Source organism: Bos grunniens, chromosome 16 (genome assembly GCF_055505025.1).
Source record: "Bos grunniens cultivar Pamir isolate PY7600 chromosome 16, Bosgru_T2T1.0, whole genome shotgun sequence".
Lineage (NCBI taxonomy): Eukaryota > Metazoa > Chordata > Mammalia > Artiodactyla > Bovidae > Bos > Bos grunniens.
Window position 1 is genome coordinate 8463207 of NC_141180.1, and position 24931 is coordinate 8488137.

Below are 24931 nucleotides of genomic sequence, written 5' to 3' on the forward strand. Positions count from 1 at the left end.
ATCAGCGCCCTTCAGCCTCTCAACAGCCTCGGCCACTTGGGGAAGAACAGTGGACTCCCAGGTATAGGCCTGGGAAGACACAGATTTCCCATCCTTCCACCTCTGCATGTGTCAGCCAGGGCTGCCTACAGTCCTGCCATGCCAGCGTGATCCTCAAAGTGTCGACAGCTGGCTACACAGGCATCACCACCCGGGCACTTGTTAGGGATGCAATTCTGACCCCTCCCTGAATCTGACCTGCTGAATCAGAATCTGCATCTTAACAAGATCAGAGCTGACTTGTGTGCACCCTGAAGACCAAGAGACTCTAGTTTACAAACCTAGGCTGGGGAAGACACAGCTCTCCTCGGCCGCCTGTCAGCGCAACGTTCTCAAGGGCCCTTGTACGAGGGAGAAGCAAGGCTGCTCAGCCGCCTCTGCAGACCCACATGGTTGGGTGGGCTAGTGGAAAGGACATGGGACTTGGAGTTGGAAGATCTGAGTTCCAGTTCTAGTTTTGCCACATAGGCATCACCGACTTGATGGACATGAGTTTGAGCAAGCTCTGGGAGTTGGTGATGGACAGGAAGCCTGGCGTGCTGCAGCGGATGGGGTCGCAAAGAGTCAGACATGACCTAGTGACTGAACTGAACCCACCTTTCACTCCTCTGAGCCTCAGGTTCTGCATATGGAAAAATAGGAGAAATAACAGCATCAAACTCACAAAGTTATTGCAAGGATCAGATGAGAAAAAATATATGAAAGTGAAGTGGGCGTAGACATCCAAAGGGGTGTGTACTCCCACACAGAGATGTGCACACGTGATCGAGCTTGAAGCAGAAGGTAACCCTGTCTGTTGCTTCAGTAGACTCGACTGCATCCCAGGGCAGCAACAAGCAGGTCCTGGCAAACTCATCTGGGGCACAGAGGGGGAAAACCAGACACAGCTTTGGGCCTGGTAGAAACCGAGCCAGGGACAAGGCTCAAGGGTTTGAACGTCTCCTCCTCAATCTCCAGTTTTGTAAGCCAAGTCATGGGAAAAGAATTGTGGTCTTCTAATTGGACTTTAAAATCTCTTAAGCTGTAGGGAGTGGCCTTTTTGTCCCATTCACAGCCAGGCCAGGATGGGATTATGGGGAATCAAAGGATACAGATGAGAATTACAAGTCAAGCAGGGACAGGTGAGGCGGATGTGCCAAGATGGTAGAGGCCTCCTGCCAGTTCTGTAGGCTCAGGACATTGTATCCATGCTCTCCAGAGCAGAGAGGGTAGGCAGATACCCTTAGAACCCAAATTCGATAAGGCTGATTAAAGTATTAGCATTCACCTAACGTTCTCAGTTTACAATGAACAACATCAAGGTTAACAACTTGCCCTAGTGGAAATACATGGGGTAGAACCCAGGTCCCAACAATAGTCCAGGGCACAAGATACTTTCCTCAAGATGCCCTGCTCCACTGAGTCACCCAGGGGCCCCCAGAGCGATGATGGGGGTGGTGGCGATAAGCTGGCAGGGAGGAGTTTCCTGAGGAGAGCTTTATGGAGGAAGCATCTCTGAATTGTGGCTCCAGAGAGGGGAGGGTTCCGTGTGGGATCCAACCCTCCCAGGCCCTCTTTGATGTGATAAAGGCAGGAAATGGGGAGCTGGGAGAAAGGACGGGTTGTCTGGGAGGGACAGCTACTTGGATTAGGTTAGGATTTGGGCTACGGTGGAGCAGAAGAGACAGCAGGCCCATGAGGAGGTTGCTGAGCTGTTGGAAAGTCCACAGTCACATTTAGGAGACTGCATTTGGGGGAAGCCTTGGGAAGGCTGTGCAGAAAGATACCCTCCTGCATGTGAGGAAAGCAGTTTTAGTGGCTATATGACAAAGAGGGAACCACTATGGCTCAGCTGGTAAAGAACTTGCCTGCTAATGCGGGAGACAGGGGTTCGAAGATTAGCAGACATTGAGTGCCAGGCACTAGGTGAAGAAACGCAAGGAATGAAAATACATTCCTCCACATTCAGAGGAAAAATTATATATATTTTCATTATTCTACACGAAACTATGAGTGACAGCTTCTTTAAAGGACAAACAGAACAGCAGAGAAAGACAAATGAGAGGAGAGAGGGATTCTAGCTGGAAGTAGACTGAGAAGTGGGAAAGAGAGTCCAAGCTGGACTTGAGGCTGGCTTGGGTTTGAAGGGAGGTGGCGAGGTAGGGGAGGGACATCCAGAGAGAGAGGACACAGACAAAGTAAACGCACAGCAGGATGTGTGACTGGGGGAGCTGCGGAGGACAACAGCAAGGAGATACAGTTTGTACTGCAGCTGGAATATGGGCTTAGAGGAGACCCCTGGGTCTGGACTTTATTCTGAGGCTGCAAGGACCCATCAAAGGTTTAGAACAAGAAAGCGACAGAGATCAGAGCTAGATAACCAACAAAGTGTTGTTCTTAACCATCTGCAGGAAAGGGGAGTCCATCACCCACTTAGGTCTTTTACTTATCGCCTCTCCTCACCTCTCCCAGCAGGAAGCTCTCTCTAATGTCTGACACAAAGCTCATCCCTGTGATCTCGATGCTTCCTGTGCCTTGTGAATCTCTATGTCAGAGAATTTCACAGGATTCAAAGGAGACATCACTCAAGAGAAAGCAAAGGAAAATGATATTCTACCCGGAGACTCAAAGGATTAACCAAATAACTTGGACTTTATCCCAAGAACCATCCAGGAGAAGAAACATAACTCACACGAGACTATTACTTATGGGAAAAAAACAATCTTGTGCTGGAAAGGTACTCGAGAGAGAGAAGAAGGGAGAGGAGGAAAGGGGAGCGGAGAGGAAGATGAAGAAGGACGAAGAGCAGAAAGAGGAAGAAGAGAAGGCAGATGAGGAAGAGGAAAGGGAGGCGTGCGAGTGAAGCTGCATCCACCCTCCTGTCAATATATCCAAGTGCTAAATCCTAATACTTGTGAACGTGACCTTATTTGGAAATAGGGTCTTGGTGTATGTAATTAACTTAAGGACCTCGAGGTGTGACCATCCAGGATTTAAGGCCTCACATTCAATGACTGGTGTTTTTACAAGTGAGACAAGAGGGAGGTTAGAGATGCAGAGGCAGAAGGCAAAGGCCACACAGAGGCAGAGATGGACGTCAGGCCTCCACCAGCCAGGAAGGCCAGGAGCCATCCGAAGCTGGAAGGAAGGATTGTCCCCCAGAGCCATCAGAGGGGACAGGGCCCTGCTGACATCCTTTCAGGCCTTGGGTCTCTAGAAGTTGTGAGAGAATAAATTCCTCTTATTTTAAGTCACCCAGTGTGTGGTCATCTGTATCAGAGCCGCAGCAGGAAACTAACACACTTGGGGATCCCCCATGTGGGTGTGCGTGGGGAGATGGGGGGAGCCACAGTGTACCACCCTCAAGATGCTTCTGGTCTGATGGCATGCTTTACCCCAGGAAAGTCCAGCCAACAAGGGAAATCTGAGTCTGCCAGGCCATGCAGGATGTGTGTGAATAACCAAGAAGACACTCAAAGTGGAATCGAGTAAACAAGTGGAACTTGGTGTCCAAATGCCTCTGACAGCCTAAGGGAGTGGAGGCCAGGCTTTTCTACAGGGCAGGCCTTGGCCTCGCAGTCCAGTATGTGCCCTGGACACACGCTTCCCTCTGTCTCAATGGAGAAGGGTCTTTTGTCTCCTGAAGCCTCAGGATCATAAATAACCCATAGAAACCCAGTGGGGGGAGGTTTGTAGGCATGAATTATTTGTAACTGTCATGAAAGGCCCCTGCCTAGAAGGCCCTGCACTCAGAGTGCATGACATGCACAGTGGTTCCTATCCTCCCCGGGCTCTTTGCCTCACCTATTCATAGCCTACGAGGGATCCGGGGCTCAAGCAAATGGCCCTAAATGAGGACATTTACCCTCCATAAAGTACACACGTAGATGAACAACAGCTGACCACCACATGGCGTGTGACAGGGTTTCTGAGCTTGCAGATGACAGGTTAGACTTTAATGCAAAGGAAGAAAAAACAAACAAAAACTTCCCTAGCCAAGCAAAGCAGACCCAGCTAGTGAAGAAACCGAGCTGCTTGGGGTGATCCGATGCCGGAAATGGGTGCTGGATTACCCAGCTCTCTTCTCCCTGTCTGTCTCCTTTAAGACTAGTCATCAATAGGATGCATGTGTGCATGAGAGTATACACACACACACATGCCCCACAACAGCAACACTGCTGGCAGGCAGCCCGGCCCACGGGGAAGCCTGCAGACTTCCAGCTGAGGCTGTGAGAAGGGTGTGCATGCCCATGGGCAGAAAGAGCCTGGCTCCGCAGGACACGGTAGTCCAGGCCCATGCAGTGACAAAGGGGCAGCGGCTTGTGCTCCAGCCCCTCCGTGGGCCCTGCACACTCGAGCGGTGGCAGAGAGGGGAGGAGGGAGCATGGAGCACAGGGGGTGTCGCCCCTGCAGGGGAGGCCGCTGCAACGGCAGGTGAGTTGGGGCTGGGGGACGTGGAGTGACTGAAGGGACTGATCACAGATTCCGAGGCATTTTGTCTCTGTGACCACATAATGAGGAGCTGCCGCCAACACCAGTCAACAAGCCTTGAGCCGAACGTACCCCAGTTCAGGTTCTAACCTGAGAGGAACGTCAGGGTGGAATTAGGAGGTGATCAAACAGAAAGCCCAGGATGAAAACCCTGGCGACTTTCCAGCTGCCCCGACACACAGTGAGACACAACAGTGAAACAAAGCCACTCTGCTGCTGGATTCATCTGGCCTTGAGGCGGAAGGACAGGAAAATTGAATTTGGCATGCCCGCTCTGCCCTGGGTTTTTCCTTCCAGCCCAGCTCACAGTTTGGGGTTCGCAGAGGCATCTGCCTCCCTGTGCAAGAGTTCAGCAGGGCGAGGACCAGGTTCCTCTCTTCAATAAATCATACTTATCTGCTCCTGAAACTCCCCAGTCATGGGTATGCTTCACCTTTATTTCTCACTCCCCATTCTTTTCCCCTCAGTTCAATCCTTGCTCCACACCCTCGCTGTCCTAGGGCAGAAGAAAGCAGCTTCCACTCGGAGCAAATTTTCTGGAGTCTTCCCAAGTCAAGTGAAAAATCAAACAGAGGATGTCAGAGAAAGCGGCACGCCTCAGACCCCACCCCCACCCCGAGCCTTATATAATCATTTCATCATCTCGCTTATGAAATCAAGATAAATCAAATTCCTGTGGCTAAATTCCTCCAAGTGCTTGAGAACGGGACTTTAGGGAAGGAAAGGTTGGCGATGTACTGCATGGCCTGCTGCTAGCTAGAGCTCTGAGTGGTGTACTTTGTCGGGAGTCTCGATATTGTTTTAATTGAGATATAATTGACACACGCCATTCTATTAGCTTCAGGTGTGCAGTATGATGATCCAGTATTTGGATCACTGCAAAACGGTCACCACCGTAAGTCCAATTAACATCAGTCACCAAGGATTTTAGTTATTTTATGCCATTTCCTAACTTTGCATGCCTTTTCTTCTTTTTCCATGTCCTTTTCCCACCCTCCATCATCTACTGTAGAATTTGACTTGGGCCCTCTCCCTGTTTGCGTCTCTGGGACCTGCTTCATTTCTCTGAGCATCCAGTTGGTTAGAGTGCAAGGTTAGATGCACTATTACACCTCACCAACAGGAGGCGCCAAATATATAATGTGCTCCAGCGGAAGGAGTGCAGGCTTTTCCCAGAGACAATACAACCAAGTGTCCTCTTTTAAAAATTCATACCCTGTGAACCAGAAGCTATTTTCATGTCTGGCTTAAGTATTTGTAAGGAGCGTGCTGGGAAATGCAGCAAAATGCAGGAGCTGTCTGCAAATAGATCTCCAAGGAAAAAGGCACCATCCTTGGCATCCTTGCTGCTGGTAGCAAGGGAGTTTTTAAAAATAAAATCTACCACAGAAAATATGCAGGCTCTTGCTACTATAGGCAGCTCAGGGACAGTCAGGTGGATGTAAAAGCCTGGAAAGTAAAAGGTTTGAGGAATTTCTGGGTCCCTGCAACACTGCTGGGTACAGAAGAGATAGCAAGCTCACGCTCCCCAAAGAGAGCATCATTTCCTAGTCCATGAAGTGAGTGAAAGTGAGTGTTAGTTGCTCAGTTGAGTCCAACTCTTTGCGACCTGACCCCATGGGGTGTGTAGCCCTCCAGGCTCCTCTGTCCATGGAATTCTCCAGGCAAGAATACTGGAATAGGTAACCATTTCCTTCTCTGGGGCTCTTCCTGACCCAGGAATCAAACCTTGGTCTTCTGCACTGCAGGCAGATTCTTTACTGTCTGAGCCACCAAGGAAGCCTGTCCTAGTCCATGTCAATCCAATTCTTTATGGGGTCTCTAGATACCTCCAAAAAGGTGGAGTAGACTGTAAGTCTGGGACAAACTCCCTTTTGACGTCTTCAAGAAGCCTCCTCATAGGTAAAACCAGGTGGGGAAAGGGCAAGGAAAAAAAAAACTTGTGGAGTTAGGAGACTGGCTAGTGCCTCCCTCAGTAGACCCTCTGCTCTCGAGTCTTCCTGATTCGATTCACCGTTTACCTGCTATCGGTGCAAGAACACCTTCCTGATTACGTATCAGCCACTGAACCAGTCATCTCTGAGCCCTGTCCGTGAGGTGTGAAACCGAGCAGGACCCTGTGGGGCTCCTGAGTGTGGAAGCCTTCCTGTGTCCCCCAGTTCTTATTTGTAGGGAATAGACTCCTACCTCCATGACCTTCCCTGAGTCCCAAAGGGCAGATTCAAACAGTTGCTAATCAGGGACGAGAAGGACACAGAGACAAGGGAGGAAGAGTCAAGAAACAATTTTGGTACGGGGAGGGAGGATGGAGGGGGTTTCGGGATGGGGAACACGTGTACACCTGTGGCGGATTCATGTTGATGTATGGCAAAACCAATACAATATTGTAAAGTAATTAACCTCCAATTAAAATAAATAAATTTAAATTAAAAAAAAAAGAAACAATAGTGCAGCCTTGCGGCGGCAATCTGACTCCTCCTCAAGGATACGCAGAACAGTATCTTTGACCGCTTTACAGAAGACCCCAAACGGAAGATGTAGCATTCTTCATTCCAGAGAAAGCCAATCAACACCAGATTAAAAGGAAAATAGAGAAGCTCATTAAGAGATCACCTGAGGCCAGATTAAAGGCATGAAGACCCTACACACACCGTGATCTTATCAGCAACCCCACCCTTGAACCCTTGCTATCTAAGTCCTCACCAAATCCTCTTGGTTGCAACACATAGTTTTTGGGGCACAAGCCCACTGTGTCCCACTTTGCCTGGCACAGCAATAAAAGTGTTCTTTCCTATTTCACCCAAAATTTTGTCCCTGAGATTTGACTCAACAAACCGTGGAAAATTCTTTAAGAGATGGGAATACCGGACCACCTTACCTGCCTCCTGAGAAATCTGTATGCAGGTCAAGGAGCAAAAGTTAGAACTGGACGTGGAACAACAGACTGGTTCCAAATCAGGAAAGGAGTACATCAAGGCTGTATATTGTCACCCCACTTATTTAACTTATATGCAGATGCACAGCACATCATGAGAAATGCTGGACTGGATGAAGCACAAGCTGCAATCAAGGTTGCCAGGAGAAATATCAATAACCTCAGATATGCAGATGACACCACCCTTATGGCAGAAAGTGAAGAGGAACTAAAGAGCCTCTTGATGAAAGTGAAAGAGGAGACTGAAAAAGCTAGCTTAAAACTCAACATTCAGAAAACTAAGATCATGGCATCTGGTCCCATCACTTCATGACAAATGGGAAAATAGTGGAAACAGAGACAGACTTTATTTTTCTGGGCTCCAAAATCACTGCGGACAGTGACTGTAGCCATGAAATTAAAAGTCACTTGCTCCTTGGAAGAAAAGCTATGACAAATATAGACAGCATATTAAAAAGCAGAGACATTACTTTGCGACAGGGGTCTGTTTACTCACAGCTATGGTTTTTCCAGTAGTCACGTATGGATGTGAGAGTTAGACCATAAAGAAAGCTGAGCACTGAAGAATAGATGCTTTTGAACTGCGGTGTTGGAGAAGATTCTTGAGAGTCCCTTGGACTGCAAGGAGATCCAACCAGTCCATCCTAAAGGAAATCAGTGCTGAATATTCACTGGGAGCACTGATGCTGAAGCTGAAGCTCCAATACTTTGGCCACCTGATGCAAAGAACAAAGAACTGACTCTTTGGAAAAGCTCCTGATGCTGGGAAAGATTGAAGGCTGGAGGAGAAGGGGAGGACAGAGGATGAGATGGTTGGATGGATCACCAACTCGATGGACATGAGTTTGAGCAAGCTCCAGGAGTTGGTGATGGACGGGGAAGCCTGGCATGCTGCAGTCCATGGGGTCACAAAGAGATGGACATGACAGAGTGACTGAACTGAACTGAGATTTGATTCAGCATTGGTGCACAGAGGTCAAGATTTTGGCATCAGGCATAGGGAAAAGAGAGAGTCAGATGACTATCCCTTAGGCTATGGTGTGGGATTTATGGGCAGAGCTTCTGAGGTAGAAAGAAAGGGAGGTGTCTCTATGGATGCCATCTTACAGTCAAGGTTTCAAAAATCTAAACAATAACAAGAGAAAGGCATGTGCCCAATAAGTTGATGGATTTGTAGGTTAATTTGTTGGTTGTCTGGTTGGTCAGCTAATCTGTTCATTCACTCACTCATTCACTTAGTTTTAAATGTTTACCATTTTTTCCTGGTGGCTCAGATGGTAAAGCATCTGTCTACAATGTGGGAAGTCCCGGGTTCAATCCCTGGGTCAGGAAGATCCTCTGGAGAAGGAAATGGCAACCCACTCCAGTATTCTTGCCTGGAAAATCCCATGGATGGAGGAGCCTGGTAGGCTACAGTCCATGGGGTCGCAAAGAGTTGGACACAACTGAGTGACTTCACTTCTTCACTTGTACCAAGCTCTAAGAGAATTGATCAGGACAGAGGTGAGTTAGTCAGACAAGGCCCAGCCCTTAAGGAGCTTCTAGAAAGGCCCACAGCTTAGAGTTACTTGGAAGTATAATGAGAGATATCAGTGAGGTGACCAGTGCTTATTGGATCAAAAGGACAGGGGGCCTCACCAATACGAGAGAGACTGAAGAGAAGACATATGGAGTCCAAGCCCACTGGTGGATTCACCTGAGAAGTTTAAGTTAAGTAAGGGCAGGACAGACCATTAAGTGACCCTGGTAGCAAGTAAATTACAACCAACAAAGTTTGCTGTGAGAAGCATCAAAACTGGATTGCTCCATGCCACACATCACAGTAACAACCATCTGCATGGACATCTGGGCTGGGGTAGACTTGTGTGTGAGCTCCTGATGCAGGCGTCCCAAGGGGTTGAACTAACATTTGTTTCCATAATCTAACATCTTAGAAGGTAGTTAGCATTCTGACAGGCAGCCTAGTTTGAAATCCTGACTCTCCAGTTATAGGGGAACAGGGGCTAGAATAAAGACCTCCATGACTCACTGGCAGATTTTATAAGGATGAGCTCATAGCCAAAGAGACAATTTTAAAGAGTAGGAGGAGCATTTAAATGGGAACTAGGAAGCACAGACATGTGACAGATGAGGTAGGAACATGAAACTTGACCGAGCCAATAAAATAACCAGAAAGTCACTTGCAAGGAAGGCATCGGAAGTCAAGGAGACAATATGTCTCAGCAGCCTCCTAATAGCACGTGTGTGTGCTCAGTAGGGTCTACTCTTTGTGACTCCACCGAATACAGCCTGCCAGGCTCCTTTGTCCATGGGATTATACCAGCAAGAATGTGCTGTCAAATGCTCTTTGACAATGTAAGGCTGGCTGCCCTTTAGAAATCAAATGGACTACAGGGCACTTGTAGGGAGTGAGGGAAAGCTGAGTTTAGGAGGATGTTCAGAAAGCAGGGAGACTGCCAGCAATCTCTGCTCAGGATTCACTGAGGACCCAGCAAGCAGCCCCCCACCCCCCCAACACCGCTGAGTGTCTTTGGCTTCTTGATGTTTCACAGACAAGACTCATCTACTCTGCAGGTCACTGACCACTGGAGCCACAAGAGAGATTAAAGATTGTCTAGTTCCTGTTTCCCAAAGATGCTCTGCAAAACGCTCACTCTGGCAGATGTTAGTAGGTGTATTAAAATAGATAACAGATACTAATTGGTACAATTCAGAAAGTGTTCAGGGGCCAAATGAATGCGAGAAATATTGGGCTACACATCTGAGGCTTCACGATGCCAACCTGCTCACCTGGGGATGAGCCCCTAGTCTGGGACTCTTTAGCACCACCCTAGTTATTATCATTAATTACCACATACTTCTAAGAAAATATTAGGAAGGTACATTAATCTCCAAAGGATTGTATTGGCATGTCAGTCCTCTGCAGTAGCCAGATCCTTTCTAACTCCTAGTAAACACGCTGTGTCACTGACATGATGTTGATAAGGGTTAAGATGAATTACAACGCCCCTCCAGCCCCACCTCCCCCACACCGAGCTCTTCCAGTTCCTCCCTCCATTCTGTCCTGGGAGGACATCGGATCTGTGATGAGCCCAGCAGCGCCATTCTTTCCCAAACCTCCCTGACGAATCACCTGGTCCTCTGGTACAACTTGAGGGGCCCAGGGACAGACCTTGGAATCATCTGTCTGGGAGATTTCTACCTGTTCAAATTTAGCCCCTATTCCCCTTTTAAAACTTTCAGCACCTGATAGGATCCCTGCATTTCCAGAAAAGCTAAGCTCACCAATAACAATGATGATAGCAACACATAACATTGAGAACAGGTCAAAGCACCCTGCTAAGGTATGATCACTGCTTCTATGTTAACAGTGAATGAACTGGGATCCAGAGAAGTTAGGTAACGGGCCCAGGGTCACAAAGGAGAGTCAGGATTTGAAAAGAACTTTTTACTCTAGAGTCTATATGTAGCCACCACTACTTACTGCCCCCATATGAGTGTTCAGTTCAGTTGTTCAGTCGCTCAGTCGTGTCCAACTCTTTGCGACCCCATGAACCACAGCATGCCAGGCCTCCCTGTCCATCACCAACTCCTGGAGTTCACCCAAATCCATGTCCACTGAGTTGGTGATGCCATCCAACCATCTCATCCTCTGTCGTCCCCTTCTCCTCCTGCCCTCAATCTTTCCCAGCATCAGGGTCTTTTCAAATGAGCGAAACTATTACAGCCACTGCTCTCCTTTGCTCTGCAGCCCCCATGCCTACAGATAATGGGAGGGAATTCACCTGACTGTGTACCTACCACCTGTAAGGGCCTGTGCCTTCCACCTGACCATCCTGCCACAGCCACCCTGTGGGGCAGACAGGATGAACCCACAGAAGAAGAATAGCTGTACTTACTCAAATTCCTCCCTCACTGCTCCCGCCTTCCCAGCTAACAAGTGGCTGAGTCCAGGTATGAGGCTCTAGCTTTAAACCTCATACTTCTTCCAGAACTTTATTGCGTCCTTGGAAATGGCTGCAGATTTATACATAATGAAGCATGGGGTCCTGTCATTATCTCTCACCTTTGTGATCATATGCTTGGGGGTGGGGCACTAGGGAGGATCCCTGAAAATCCACAGAAGGCCTCACAGGTCCCTAAACATCACTCCTGATCCTCTTGAAGAGAAAAGGGACTTGATTTTGATTTATATTTTGTTGTCCTGAAAGAATTATGGTCTTATCACTCACACCCATCTCTTTCCTTCCCCACCCTTAATTTCAACACCCCGATTTTAAAATGATCTTTATAGCTTGACAGTTTAATAGATGATTTTCATTCCACAGAAGCCCTCACTGTGGAAGAATGACAAGGAAAATATGGGCTGTGTAGAGATCATTTTAAAAACTTAGTGATGCAGTGAGGAAGGGGATGTATTTCCAAGCACCTGGCTCTGCAGTCTGTCTTCGCCTCTTACCAACCTTCCATGAGAAATTGTTTGGGGAGGAAACTGCAAGGCTTTCCAATGCCAGCTACAGCCAAAGCTCTCTTCAAGCCTCCAAGCTTTGATCTCCTCTTCTCCAGAATATTAATAAAATGCCCTTTGGTTAAAGTGGGCTAGAAATGTACTTATAGTATTCATCACAATTCACTATGGCAACCTCCGTTTTAGAAAACAGGCGTTAGGAGGCTCCTGCTTTGAAACCACCAGTAACTATTGTCCTAGGTCCCTCCCAAACTCACTAGGTTGAGACCTTATCAAGCCAAGGGAAAAAAAAAATCTATCCTGGAACAAATTACTATATGCAAACATGATGCAAAACATACTCAAAAGCACAACAATCTTGGCTTTAAAAATAAAGCCTCCCACACAGAAAATGAGCACCACCCTACTAATAACCTACATGCCAATTATCCCATGCGCTGACAGCTGTTAATTACCCAACTGCTTGTCTGCATATGTCAGTTACTTGTGGTCCATTTCTACTACTGTCCAACAATGAGCAGGAGGACCGATCTCCTAGCTCCTGGGAGGTGAGAGCTCCCCTCCGGTCACAAGGAGAGTAGAGCCCAGGTGAAACATTGACTCAAGAAGGGGTCTGGTTATAAAGAGTGGGGCAAAGGGTGAACCCAGAACTTCTCTCCTTTGCTCTGCAGAACTTCTCAGACTGAAGGTGGAGGGAGAGAATGGGTGGTGGGGAAGAGAAGGTTATAGTGAGTAGTTCCTACAGGTGTCAACTGTGTGTGTTTTGTTTTAATGTATGTGATCTTCCCATTAAACCTAGTTAGGAGGGAATTCTATTAGACCCTTTTTACAGATGAGAAAACTGAGGCTTAGGCTATTTTAGTAACTTGCACAAGGGCACACAGCTAGTCAGGAGTCACACCAGGGTTCAAACCCAGGTCCTTAACTCTTCTTAGTTACTAACACTGGCCAGGCTGACCTGCTGGTCCATGCCTCCCTGGCACACCCAGCAACGGCGTGGTTGTCACTTTGGGGGGAAACCTTCTCAAGTTTCACAACCTGAGATATGACTGTGATTTACTGTACAATTTTTGGAGTGTGCTAGAGAACAACAAAGGCCATGAGAGGTGTTTCAGAGACAAACTGGGAGAAGGCAATGGCACCCCACTCCAGTACTCTTGCTTGGAAAATCCCGTGGATGGAGGAGCCTGGTAGGCTGCAGACCATGGGGTCGCGAAGAGTCGGACACGCCTGAGCGACTTCCCTTTCACTTTTCCCTTTCATGCATTGGAGAAGGAAATGGCAACCCACTCCAGTGTTCTTGCCTGGAGAATCCCAGGGATGGGGGAACCTGGTGGGCTGCCGTCTATGGGGTCACACAGAGTCGGACACGACTGAAGCCACTTAGCAGCAGCGGAGACAAACTGTGCCACCTCTGAAGGAAAGTTATGACCAACCTAGATAGCATATTAAAAAGCAGAGACTTTACTTTGCCAACAAAGGTCCATCTAGTCAAGGCTATGGTTTTTCCTGTGGTCATGTATGGGTGTGAGAGTTGGACTGTGAAGAAGGCTGAGCGCCAAAGAATTGATGCTTTTGAACTGTGGTGTTGGAGAAGACTCTTGAGAGTCCCTTGGACTGCAAGGAGATCCAACCAGTCCATTCTGAAGGAGATCAGCCCTGGGATTTCTTTGGAAGGAATGATGCTAAAGCTGAGACTCCAGTACTTTGGCCACCTCATGTGAAGAGTTGACTCATTGGAAAAGACTCTGATGTTGGGAGGGTTTGGGGGCAGGAGGAGAAGGGGACGACAGAGGATGAGATGGCTGGATGGCATCACTGACTCGATGGACGTGAGTATGAGTGAACTCCGGGAGTTGGTGATGGACAGGGAGGCCTGGTGTGCTGCAATTCATGGGGTCACAAAGAGTCGGACACAACTGAGTGACTGAACTGAAGTGTGCCACCTCTGAAAAGTCAACAGATTGAGAGAAAGCAGAGGCCGCAGGAGAATGCTCACATGGAAAAGCTGAGCACCACACGTAACCAGGGCCCCACCACAGGATGTGAGCTGCTTACCAGGGAGCAGGGCATGTGCATAGTTTGCAATCTGCCGCTTACAAGCCAGGTGACCTTGGAAACGTGATTCTGTTCTCCGTGGGGCCCTAGTCTATTCCCTTGAGAAGTGGTGTTGGTACTGGGATATGAAGGCTGTTCTGAAGATTTAATAAGCTGACATAAAACATATACTGACACTGTGACTAACTGGAGTTGGTAACAAGGTTACTATTAATAGTGTGCAAAGCTCCAGCTGCCGGTAGGAAAATGTCCGGAGAGCCTGATACCCTAGAAAGCCAAGGGTCTGGGATGGGGACCTTTTATCCCCTTTTTATCATGGATGACAATATGCCACCTCCCTCAGAAGAAAGGAGGAAGCTGTGCTTTCCTCTTGACAAGACACAGATGCCCTGGTGACTGACTCAACAGGTCAGAACAACCTCAGCTTTCCCTCCATGAATGGAACTGGCCAAAAGACTGGGTGAGGGCCGAACCCACCAGTGACCAAAGCAAAGGGACAAGGAGGCCAGAGCAGCTGGCCCCTCGGCTGCAAGAGGTGCAGAGATCCCGGGGGTAACATCCACCCCACAGAACATGCTGCAGAGAGAGTGCCCTGATGTTCTGGAGAATGAGTACCCTCTACACGCAAAGGTAGAAGCATAAAACAAGAAAGAAGAGTGTCCAGTGGACACAACAAATAATAGTAACTCACAACTTAATTGAGTATGTACTATGTTCCAAACTCTGTGTGTGGGAGCTTTGCAGTATTATCTTACTTAATCCTCACAATAATCCTACAAGGAGACCTTTCCATAAGCCCCATTTTACAGACGGGGAAGGCAGCATTTAGGGCTTTCAGAAGCACAAAGTGGCACAGCAAGAAGCAGACTGAGGTCTCACTGGGCTCAGAGCCCACAGACAAGGAAAACCCAAGGTCAACAAAACGCTGGACCGGCCTTCAGGTTCTGCCCCCCTCATCACTGCCTATGACCCCTTCCTGAGTTGGATCCCAAGAGCAGTGCCAAAGGCTGAGGGTGCTCATACACATGGACTCAGGGGTGAGAGGGTGAGGCTCGGGATACAGAGGCCAGGGTCAGCCATGACGCTGTGAGAGGCAGAGAGAGACCTGGCCAGTGAGTCGTTTCTGGCTCCGGTTCTTCCCTTACTCATCCAGCTCTGTGACCTTTCTGTACAAGGTCACATTTGTGAAATGAGGGTGGTGGGGAAATGGAGGAGAGACTGGATAGAGTTCTTGCCGTGCGCTGGAGGGCGTCCACAAGACCAAACAACTCCCCAAACCCATGTCAAAGGCACCGTGTTCTCAGGCATCTTTGCAGAATAACACACTCGATTTTGCCAAGACAGAAACAGCCACAAGCATACACTTCACTTGGCCAGAAAAAAAATAGCTACAAGAATGATTCATGCATGTAATGTTCTCATCTTCTATGCCCTATGTAACTAGGAATTAATTCTCAGAAGGACACAATGAGAGACTACAATGGATATACCAAAACGACAAGCCTCTTTTTTTTTTTTTTCCAAGAAAAAGAATGGCTATCTCTTTATAGAAAAGAACTCACTAAAATTCTCTCAGATCCATACCAGATTTATAGGCATTTGAGATTGGAAGGATATTTGAAGGTCAACTGATCTGACTCTCCATCGGATGACTAAGTCTCTTCCACAGTGTTTCTGAGGGGGTCTCCAGAGGATGCCTAAACACCTTCAGGACAAGAAACCGGATACCTACTGCTTTCATTGAGCAGCTCTGATCTTCTCCGAGGTCTCGCTCATACTGTCTACAGCTTTGGTTCTTCCTCTGTGCCCCGTGGCCATACGGACCATGCCAACTTCTTCTCCAAACAGCCTTTCAGAAACATGGCCCCCTGAGCCTCCTCTTCTGCAGAGCTGTCTATCATTCTGCACTTACAAAAACAATCTGACCACTGACATGCTGTTGTTTTGGTTGCCGTCCTTGTTTTTCTAAGATAGATTTATTTGATCCACAATTATGCCAAGATGATTAGTCCTCCAAATAACCCAAACTGTACATTTTTTCCATCCTATATTACCAGCAACACTGAAAGCTGATTATAATCAACTTGCTTTCATAAAAGAAGGAATCAATCAAATAACAGACTTTAAGAGAATCCACTTAGCTAAAAGTATCAGCAGCAGGCATTCCATGTTCGCAGATAAACAAGGAGGAACTGTGAATGCACATTTCTCCCCCACTGCCCATTCCCCATTGGAATTTAAATGACCAGTTTTCCAATCACAGGGCCATAAAAATCATCAATCATCTTGGCCACAGCCTCACATTTTATGATGTAGATGCTGAGACCCAGAGCTCCCATCTCTTTCTCCATGCCATCCCCAGATGTTTTTTAAATTCCCCGTTCTAGATTAGGCACTGGGATACCAAGCCCCTGCCCTCCCAGATCTCTGAGCAGAGACTCACAGGGCAATGCAAGGCAAGGAATCTAAAGCAAGTGGAAGCACATTGGTGCGATAGCCCAGTGACAAGTGTTTGGAACTTTGTACAAAAAACCTGGAAGGCAAAAGGCTGTTTCCTTTCTTGTGCCTTGACTCAAACTTCCCTTTGTTTAGCAAACTGATCCTTTAAGACTCAGCTCAGGTCTCATCACCCACCCCCAATACTTTCTCTCTGACTCCTTTAGCTGCCTTCCTCCTTTATGAGCTCATAACACGTTGTACAAATCACATTCAGGGTACTTAGCATCATGTATCGCATTTATCCCTCCTGTGTGCATCTTCTCCATTAGACTTGAGGTTCCTGAAGCTAATGGCAACCTACTCCAGTGTGCTCGCCTGGAAAATCCCATGGACAGAGGAGGCTGGCAGGCTACAGTCCATGGGGTCGCAGAGAGTCAAGTATGACTGAACGACTTCACTTTTTTTTTTTCCTTTTCTTTTCATGAAGCTAGGGAGCTGAGTGTTAATTCAGTTTTATACATCTAGTCTAGTTCAGTTGCCATGTATGGGATTTATGAACAAATAAATATTTCAGCATACCCTTAAGATATGAGCATTAAAAAGCAGAGACATTACTTTGCTGACAAAGGTCCATCTAGTGATAGCTATGGTTTTTTCTGTGGTCATGTATGGATGTGAGAGTTGGACTATAAAGAAAGCCGAGTGCCAAAGAATTGATGCTTTTGAACTGTGGTGTTGGAGAAGACTCTGGAGAGTCCCTTGGACTGCAAGGAGATGCAACCAGTCCATCCTAAAGGAAATCAATCCTGAATATTCATTGGAAGGACTGATGCTGAAGCTGAAACTCCAATAGTTTGGCCACCTGATGCGAAGAACTGACTCTGGTGCTGAGAAAGACTCTGATGCTGGGAAAGATTGAGGGCAGGAGGAGAAGGGGATGACAGAGGATGAGATGGTCGGATGGCATCACCAACTCAATGGACATGAATTTGAGCAAGCTCTGGGAGTTGGTGATGGAGGGAAGCCTGGCGTGCTGCAGTCCATGGGGTTGCAAAGAGTTGGACACAACTGTATGACTGAACTGAAGGGTTTGAGAGAAAAGAATTCCAGGCCAGGAAGCCCATGCAGAGACATGGTGCTCTGAAGGGGTGCGGCGTGTTTACAGAACCATATGGGTCATTTTTCTGGTGAGAGTGGTGGGTGCGGGAAGAATGACTGGGGTTGGGGCTTAGGGGTTAGGTTTGGGCCAGATGTGGAAAGCCACATAAACCGTGCGGGAGTGAGTGGACATCATGCTGTGGTTAGAGTGGGGCAGAAAGTCTTTACAGAGGGGAATGACGTCATCCCAATGGTCACATGAGTGGCCAAGGAGGAAGCACTGCATTGAGGAGACGCACAAGGCGTGAGTGTGTTACTGCTTGGTCCAGGATGGAGGAGATGCTGTATCAGGGGTGCTGTGGTCCAAGAGCTCAGGGAAATTCCTGGGGAGGAGAGCAGTGTGGACTGAGGTTTGAGGGTACAGGTAGAAGCAACGGGATGTGATGAGTAAACGGAGGCATGGGAGGCAGGGAAGAAGCATCGAGGACGATGGCAGCGTTTTCCAACCTGGAGCCCCAGGGCGACACAGACAATAGAGACAGGGACCATGAGAAGAGGAGCAGTTTGAGGGGTGGGGGGAGATCACGAGGTCATTTCTAGAAAGATTCCTAAGACAGTCCTCCTGGATGAAGTCTATAGGTGGAGAGCTACCTGCTTGACCAAAGGAGATAAATGAAATGCAAGAACATCGGTCATAAAAACCCAAGTACAAGACACATTGTCTAATCCTTGCAGAGACAGATGGAGCAATTCTGATGATTTGAGGGTGAAAGTAACAAGTTCAGATGAGAGATCTTCTGGTTCTTAAAACCACAAATCATCTCTCAGTCAGTTAAACTGACATCTGTATATAAAATAATCTCCAGAGAATCAAATCCCATCTCTTATTTTCTGGACTCAACTGACTCACTTTCCTATCTTTTTTTTAAAAAAAATATTATTACCAGCTGGCTAACAGCCTCACACCATTTAGTGTGCTCTAATCAGCAGGGAGAATTAAGTTGACATTAATTAAGTGATCCCACTCAACCATTTTATTGACTAACAACCTCATTTTTTTTTAAAAACTCATCTTTTCAAAATGCTAGAAGGTGAGGATTTTACTGAGGAAAAGCCCACAGACACACTCAGAAGCAAACCCTTCTGCACCAAAATCAATCCATCTTTTAATCAAGTAACGTCCTTTTCTCTCTCATTTTATAGCAAAAGCTCCAAAGAGCAAGCAACAAGCAGAACCTCTAGAGAGTCAGCTACTCCATTTAAATAAACAGCGAAAGGACTTCCTCAGCCCACATGGTTATCCTAAGAGCACAGAGACTGCTCTTGGTAGAAAAGAGACGGAAACTGCACACTCACCCGCTTCCTCAAGTTGTAGGTGAGAATGAGGTTCCGGGAGAAGGAGTGGGAGAAGGCTGTGTAGAATTCCAGCACTTTCTGCAGGGCGTCCCGCTTGATCACATGGAGGTCACAGTAGGTCAAGGCCCTCACATTGGCACAGGACTGGGCAAGGGTGGCTTCCTTCCAGAACACATCTCCAAACACGTCTCCTTTCCCTGAGGAGAGAAGGCGGCGATGAGCAAAGTGCCCGCCAGAGGAGTCTGGCCGTCGGCGCCAGCTTTCCACCGTCTCCCAGGACTGCTGTGCATTCGGCATTCTAAGGCTTGGGCTCAGAAAAGGCCAGACTGGTTTTAATTTGGACCTTAATGACACGCAACTTCAGAAAACTAAAAATACCATAGGATATATGTCAAAGTTCAACCAATAACTTCGGGATCACTTGTGACCTCCCGAACATCCTACGTGAAACTGGAACCGCATGTTATTCTTTGTCAACCCTGGTTTTCCAAAACACTGACCATAATCTGTAATGATGTTACTTGTCTGTCTCCCAGCGTGAGCTCTCCTGTGTCCCATCCCTCCACTAACACAGTATCTGGCAACACAGTAGGAGTTCTCACAATGTCTGCTGGCAAAAGAGAGGGAAGGTAAACTGTAGGTCTACATTAGTGTGACTGAGAGGCACACCCTCGGCTGCAGGGCGGAGGGTGTGGACTCTTCATCAGGAGCTGAAAAACAGGAGGTGTCTCCCCTGATTAGCATGACCTATGTGGACGAAATCAGGCAAGAGTGAAGCTCCTCTTCCTCCAAACTCTGTCCACCACCCTGAGGTTTATATGCGCGGTGCCTCATCCTCACTCTCTCTCTCTCCCCCATCCCTCCTTCCATGGCCCTCACCTTGCCAGATGCCCTCCTGGTGGTATAAAAATATGGGCCCTATATAAGCGGCATCTTGAGGATCCTCTTATGCCTAGCATTCCACAAGACTATATTTAATTTTTTGTTTTTTTTTTTAATTTAAATTTATTTAATTGGAGGCTAATTACTTTACAATATTGTATTGGTTCCACCACACATCAACATGAATCCGCCACGGGTGTACACGTGTTCCCCATCCTGAACCCCCCTCCCACCTCCCTCCCCATATCATCCCTCCGGGTCATCCCAGTGCACCAGCCCCAAGCATCCTGTATCAAACCTGGACTGGCGATTCATTTCTTATATGATATTATACATGTTTCCATGACATTCCCCCAAATCATCCCACCCTCTCCCTCTCTCACAGAGTCCAAAAAACTGTTCTGTACATCTGTGTCTCTTTTGCTATCTCACATACAGGGTTATCGTTACCATCTTTCAAAATTCCATATATATGCGTTAGTATACTGGAAACAGTGTCAGACTTTATTTTTTGGGGCTCCAAAATTACTGCAGATGGTGACTGCAGCCATGAAGTTAAAAGACGCTTACTCCTTGGAAGGAAAGTTATGACCAACCTAGATAGAATATTCAAAAGCAGAGACATTACTTTGCCAACAAAGGTCCATCTAGCCAAGGCTATGGTTTTTCCAGTGGTCATGTATGGATGTGAGAGTTGGACTGTGAAGAAGGCTGAGCACCAAAGAATTGATGCTTTTGAACTGTGGTGTTGGAGAAGACTCTTGAGAGTCCCTTGGACTGCAAGGAGACCCAACCAGTCCATTCTGAAGGAGATCAGCCCTGGGATTTCTTTGGAGGGAATGATTTTGAAGCTGAAACTCCAGTACTTTGGCCACCTCATGCGAAGAGTTGACTCATTGGAAAAGACTCTGATGCTGGGAGGGATTGGGGGCAAGAGGAGAAGAAGATGACAGAGGATGAGATGGCTGGATGGCATCGCTGACTTGATGGACGTGAGTCTGAGTGAACTCTGGGAGTTGGTGATGGACAGGGAGGCCTGGCGTGCTGTGATTCATGGGGTCGCAAAGAGTCAGACGCGACTGAACTGAACTGAACTGAACTGATACTGTATTGGTGTTTTTCTTTCTGGCTTACTTCACTCTGTATAATAGGCTCCAGTTTCATCCACCTCATTAGAACTGATTCAAATGTATTCTTTTTAATGGCTGAGTGATACTCCATTGTGTATATGTACCACAGCTTTCTTATCCATTCATCTGCTGATGGACATCTAGGTTGCTTCCGTATCCATTTAACAAGTCAACAGAGTACTCATCCCACATAGTGGTATTCTGGTTCAAACTTCTATCAATCTCTTCTTGCCTAGGGATATTCTTCCAACCTTTCCCAGAGATTGAGGTTTTAACATATGTCTAATGCAGAGCTTAATTCATTCCTGGCACAGCCTCTGGTTATATAACAAATAGCTTGAAACATTGTTTCTCTTGCCTTTAAATTTTCAGCACAGATAAACACAAATCTGAATCTCCAGGGAGCCAGAGAGAGGTGTTTGGGAAGGAAGGAAACAATGCAACCAGGGTGAAAACCAATCTAACAACCCTTGAGGGAGCTGTCAGCCCATGCATTCAGATCAGCCACACTCTACAGCTGGAACCCAGGCACCTGAGACTCAGTGTGCTTTACAGGGCAGCTGTTTTCCTAATTCATGCAAAAGGACGCAATTAGGGCTTTAAGCATCTGAACAGAAGTTGACCTTTTCTCAAACACCAGAAAGTGTCCACCCTAAGCACATAAGGTACTCCACGGGTACAGCCTCTCCAAGCACCTCCACGACATGAGCTGAGAAGCAAATGTGCTGGACACGTTATTTCACACACTGTGTTTATGAAATAAAGTGCAGCTTTAATTTGTGAACATAGCTTCATCGACTCATACGAGTAGGATACAAGGTTGGGTAGCTCTTAGGCAGATATGTGCCTATGCTATTTAACCCCTTACCAGGCGTTTTTTCAGCCATCTGTAATATGAGTGTGGTAATGCAAAGCAGGAGCCAGCCGATGGGAATGTCTCTCTCTGTGGGGTACCACCAGGCCTCCATGGAGAGGGGTTCATTCAGTGTGTGCTCCCTAGCATGCATGGAGTCCTCATCGACAAGGCTGGACAATTCATTCATACATATGGAGCATTCTATAACTCCTCTCTACTGCTCTGTCATGCCTCTCATGCCTTTCATAATTATGTATTCCTGTTCCCCTAGACAATGCTCTTTTTCTGACACGCAGTGTGACAGATAGTCAAAACACAGACCCTACTCTCATATTGCAACTTATGTCAATAAAAGTGAAAGTGTCAGTCACCCAGTTGTCTCCAACACTTTTGAGATGCCATGGAGCCCACCAGGCTCCATGGGGATCCTCTAGACAAGAATACTGAAATGGTTTGCCATTCCCTTCTCCGGGGGATCTTCCAAACCCAGGGATCAAATCCAGGTCTCCCACACTGTGGGCAGATTCTTTACCGCCCAAGCCAGTGGAGGTCTCATTCTATGTCAAGAGGTAAAGCCTAATTCCCTTTCCTTAAACCAGAACTCACTTTAATCCCTTGCCTTGGCCAACAGAATGTGGCAGAAGCGATGTTCTGGGATTTTCAGGCAGGGTCATAAGAAGCCTTGTAGCTTCTGCCTGGGTTTCTTGGAACACTGACATCTCAGGATCCTCCCTCTTAGACCCAACCACCATGTTTTGAGAAGAACAAACCACACAGGAGGTCACACAGAAGTGCTCTAACAGTCCAGCTGATAGCCAGGCTCCACTAGTCTCGTAAGCAAGCCATCTTGGTCCTCCAGCTCAGACAAGCCTTCAAATGACTTCAGCCACAGTCAGCACTGGACTGAACCACGTGTGGGAAGTTGAAGGGAGAACCAGCAACTGAGCCAACCAACCACATAATCATGAGAAACAATTAATTTTTTAAGCCACTAAATTTGGGAGTGGTTTGGTCAGCAGAAATAGATAACCAGAACACACAGAATCACGGAGCTCTAGGCTGAAGGGCCCATAAGAAATTACTTAGTGGTTTAAGTCAGAACTATTGAGAATAGATCATTGGTAACCCTGCCTGATTCTTATTAAGATTACTTCATCTAAGCAGCTTAAGCTTCCATCAACAGATGAATGGATAAAGAAGATGTGGTGTATGAATACGTATAGGTACACACACAACACGGAACAATACTCAGCCATGAAAAAGAATTAAGTGTTGCCATCTGTAGCAATATGGATGGACTTGTGTTGCCATCTGTAGCAATATGGATGGACTTTGAGGGTATTCAGTTCAGTTCAGTCGCTCAGTCGTGTCCGACTCTTTGCGACCCCATGAATTGCAGCACGCCAGGCCTCCCTGTCCATCACCAATTCCCGGAGTTCACCCAAACTCATGTCCATCGAGTGGGTAATGCCATCCAGCCATCTCATCCTCTGTCGTCCCCTTCTCCTCCTGCCCCCAATCCCTCCCAGCATCAGGGTCTTTTACAATGAGTCAACTCTTCGCATGAGGTGGCCAAAGTACTGGAGTTTCAGCCTCAACATCAGTCCTTCCAATGAACACCCAGGACTGATCTCCTTCAGAATGGACTGGTTGGATCTCCTTGCAGTCCAAGGGACTCTCAAGAGTCTTCTCCAACATCACAGTTCAAAAGCATCAATCCTTCAGCGCTCAGCTTTCTTCACAGTCCAACTCTCACATCTATACATGACCACTGGAAAAACCATAGCCTTGACTAGATGGATCTTTGTTGGCAAAGTAAAGTCTCTGCTTTTGATATGCTATCTAGGTTGGTCATAACTTTCCTTCCAAGGAGTAAGCAACTTTTAATTTCATGGCTGCAATCACCATCTGCAGTGATTTTGGAGCCCCCCAAAAATAAAGTCTGACACTGTTTCCACTGTTTCCCCATCTATTTCCCATGAAGTGATGGGACCAGATGCCATGATTGAGGGTATTATGCTATGTGAAATAAATCAAAGGAAAAATGAATACTGGATGATATTATTTATATGGAAACTTAAAAAAATTCAACAAATTAGTGAACGAAACAAGAAGCTGACTCATACATACAGAGAACAAAACAGTAGGTATCAGTGTGAGCAGAGGGAAGCAGGAGGGGCAATACAGAAGTAGAGGAGTAAAAGATACAAACTATTAAGAAAAGCTACAAGGATTATACTGTACAATGTGGCTATTATTAAATATCCAATACTTTATAATAACTATAAATGGGACATAAATTGTGTTAAAAACTGTTACTATACTGTATATCTGTAATATTATAATACTGTATATCAGCTATACTTCAATTTAAAAAGCAATGGAAAAAAAAAGCTATGGAAAAAATATGAGGGGAAATTTTTGAAGAAACAAACTGGAGAAATGTGGGTTATTTAGCAATATAGTCATTATATTCCCATGTCATAAAAATAGACATAAAAAATAATCAAAGGAAATATATCAAAATATTAAGTGTTATCTCGGGATCGGGAAGTGGATTCACAAATCACAATTTTCCTTGTTTATACTTCTACTCAAAGTATAATATTTTGTAATCAGAAAAAAATATTACTTCATTTAAGCAAAACCCAATATGTGAACATTATATATCTCAAATGAATTAGGAGTAGTCTAATTATAAAAGAATCCATAAAGTAAAATAATAGCCCCCCCATGTACATTTGACATGAGTTTATTTGTAAAAATTCAGTTTATAAACAACTCTTCAGGGGCATATCTATTGTTACCACAAAGAGCAACCATATTGTGTTTTAAACATAGCAGGAAATAAATCACACATCTTTAGAAATGACAATATTCCCATTGTGAAGAGTTTTCCAATCAAAGGTTTTGACAGCAACAATAAATGGAGACTAGTTCCTACCACACCAAGTATTTCACGGTGAGATAGTCACGATTAATCTGTAGGGTCCAGGAAGTCTCAGTGTTGTCATAACTTGCATCTGATTTTCAGCCCCAACTGAAAATCATACTTTCTTCCTGTCAAGGCAGCCTTTTTTGGTATAAATGATCTGTTAGTGAGATTTAAGAAAGAGGTGTCGGAGGACCTGTCAGATTCAAAACAAACCCAGGACTATTCTGGCAAATGAGAAACGTATTTATGACATGCAAAACTGTCA

At 46.5% G+C, this 24931-nt stretch overlaps 1 protein-coding gene across 14 annotated transcripts in view; it reads right to left on the reverse strand.

The window, feature by feature from the left end:
• The window catches only part of KCNH1 (potassium voltage-gated channel subfamily H member 1), a 436030-nt gene that overhangs the window by 84348 nt on the left and 326751 nt on the right, over positions 1–24931 (reverse strand). For 13 of the 14 annotated variants that reach the window (XM_086343235.1, XM_086343234.1, XM_086343244.1 and 10 more), the window contains one exon: positions 18864–19060. The exons of the other annotated variant lie outside the window; for it this stretch is intronic. In XM_086343235.1, coding sequence (XP_086199361.1) covers positions 18864–19060 — 197 coding nt within the window. The remainder of the gene's footprint in view (positions 1–18863; positions 19061–24931) is intronic. 14 annotated transcript variants of the gene reach the window in all.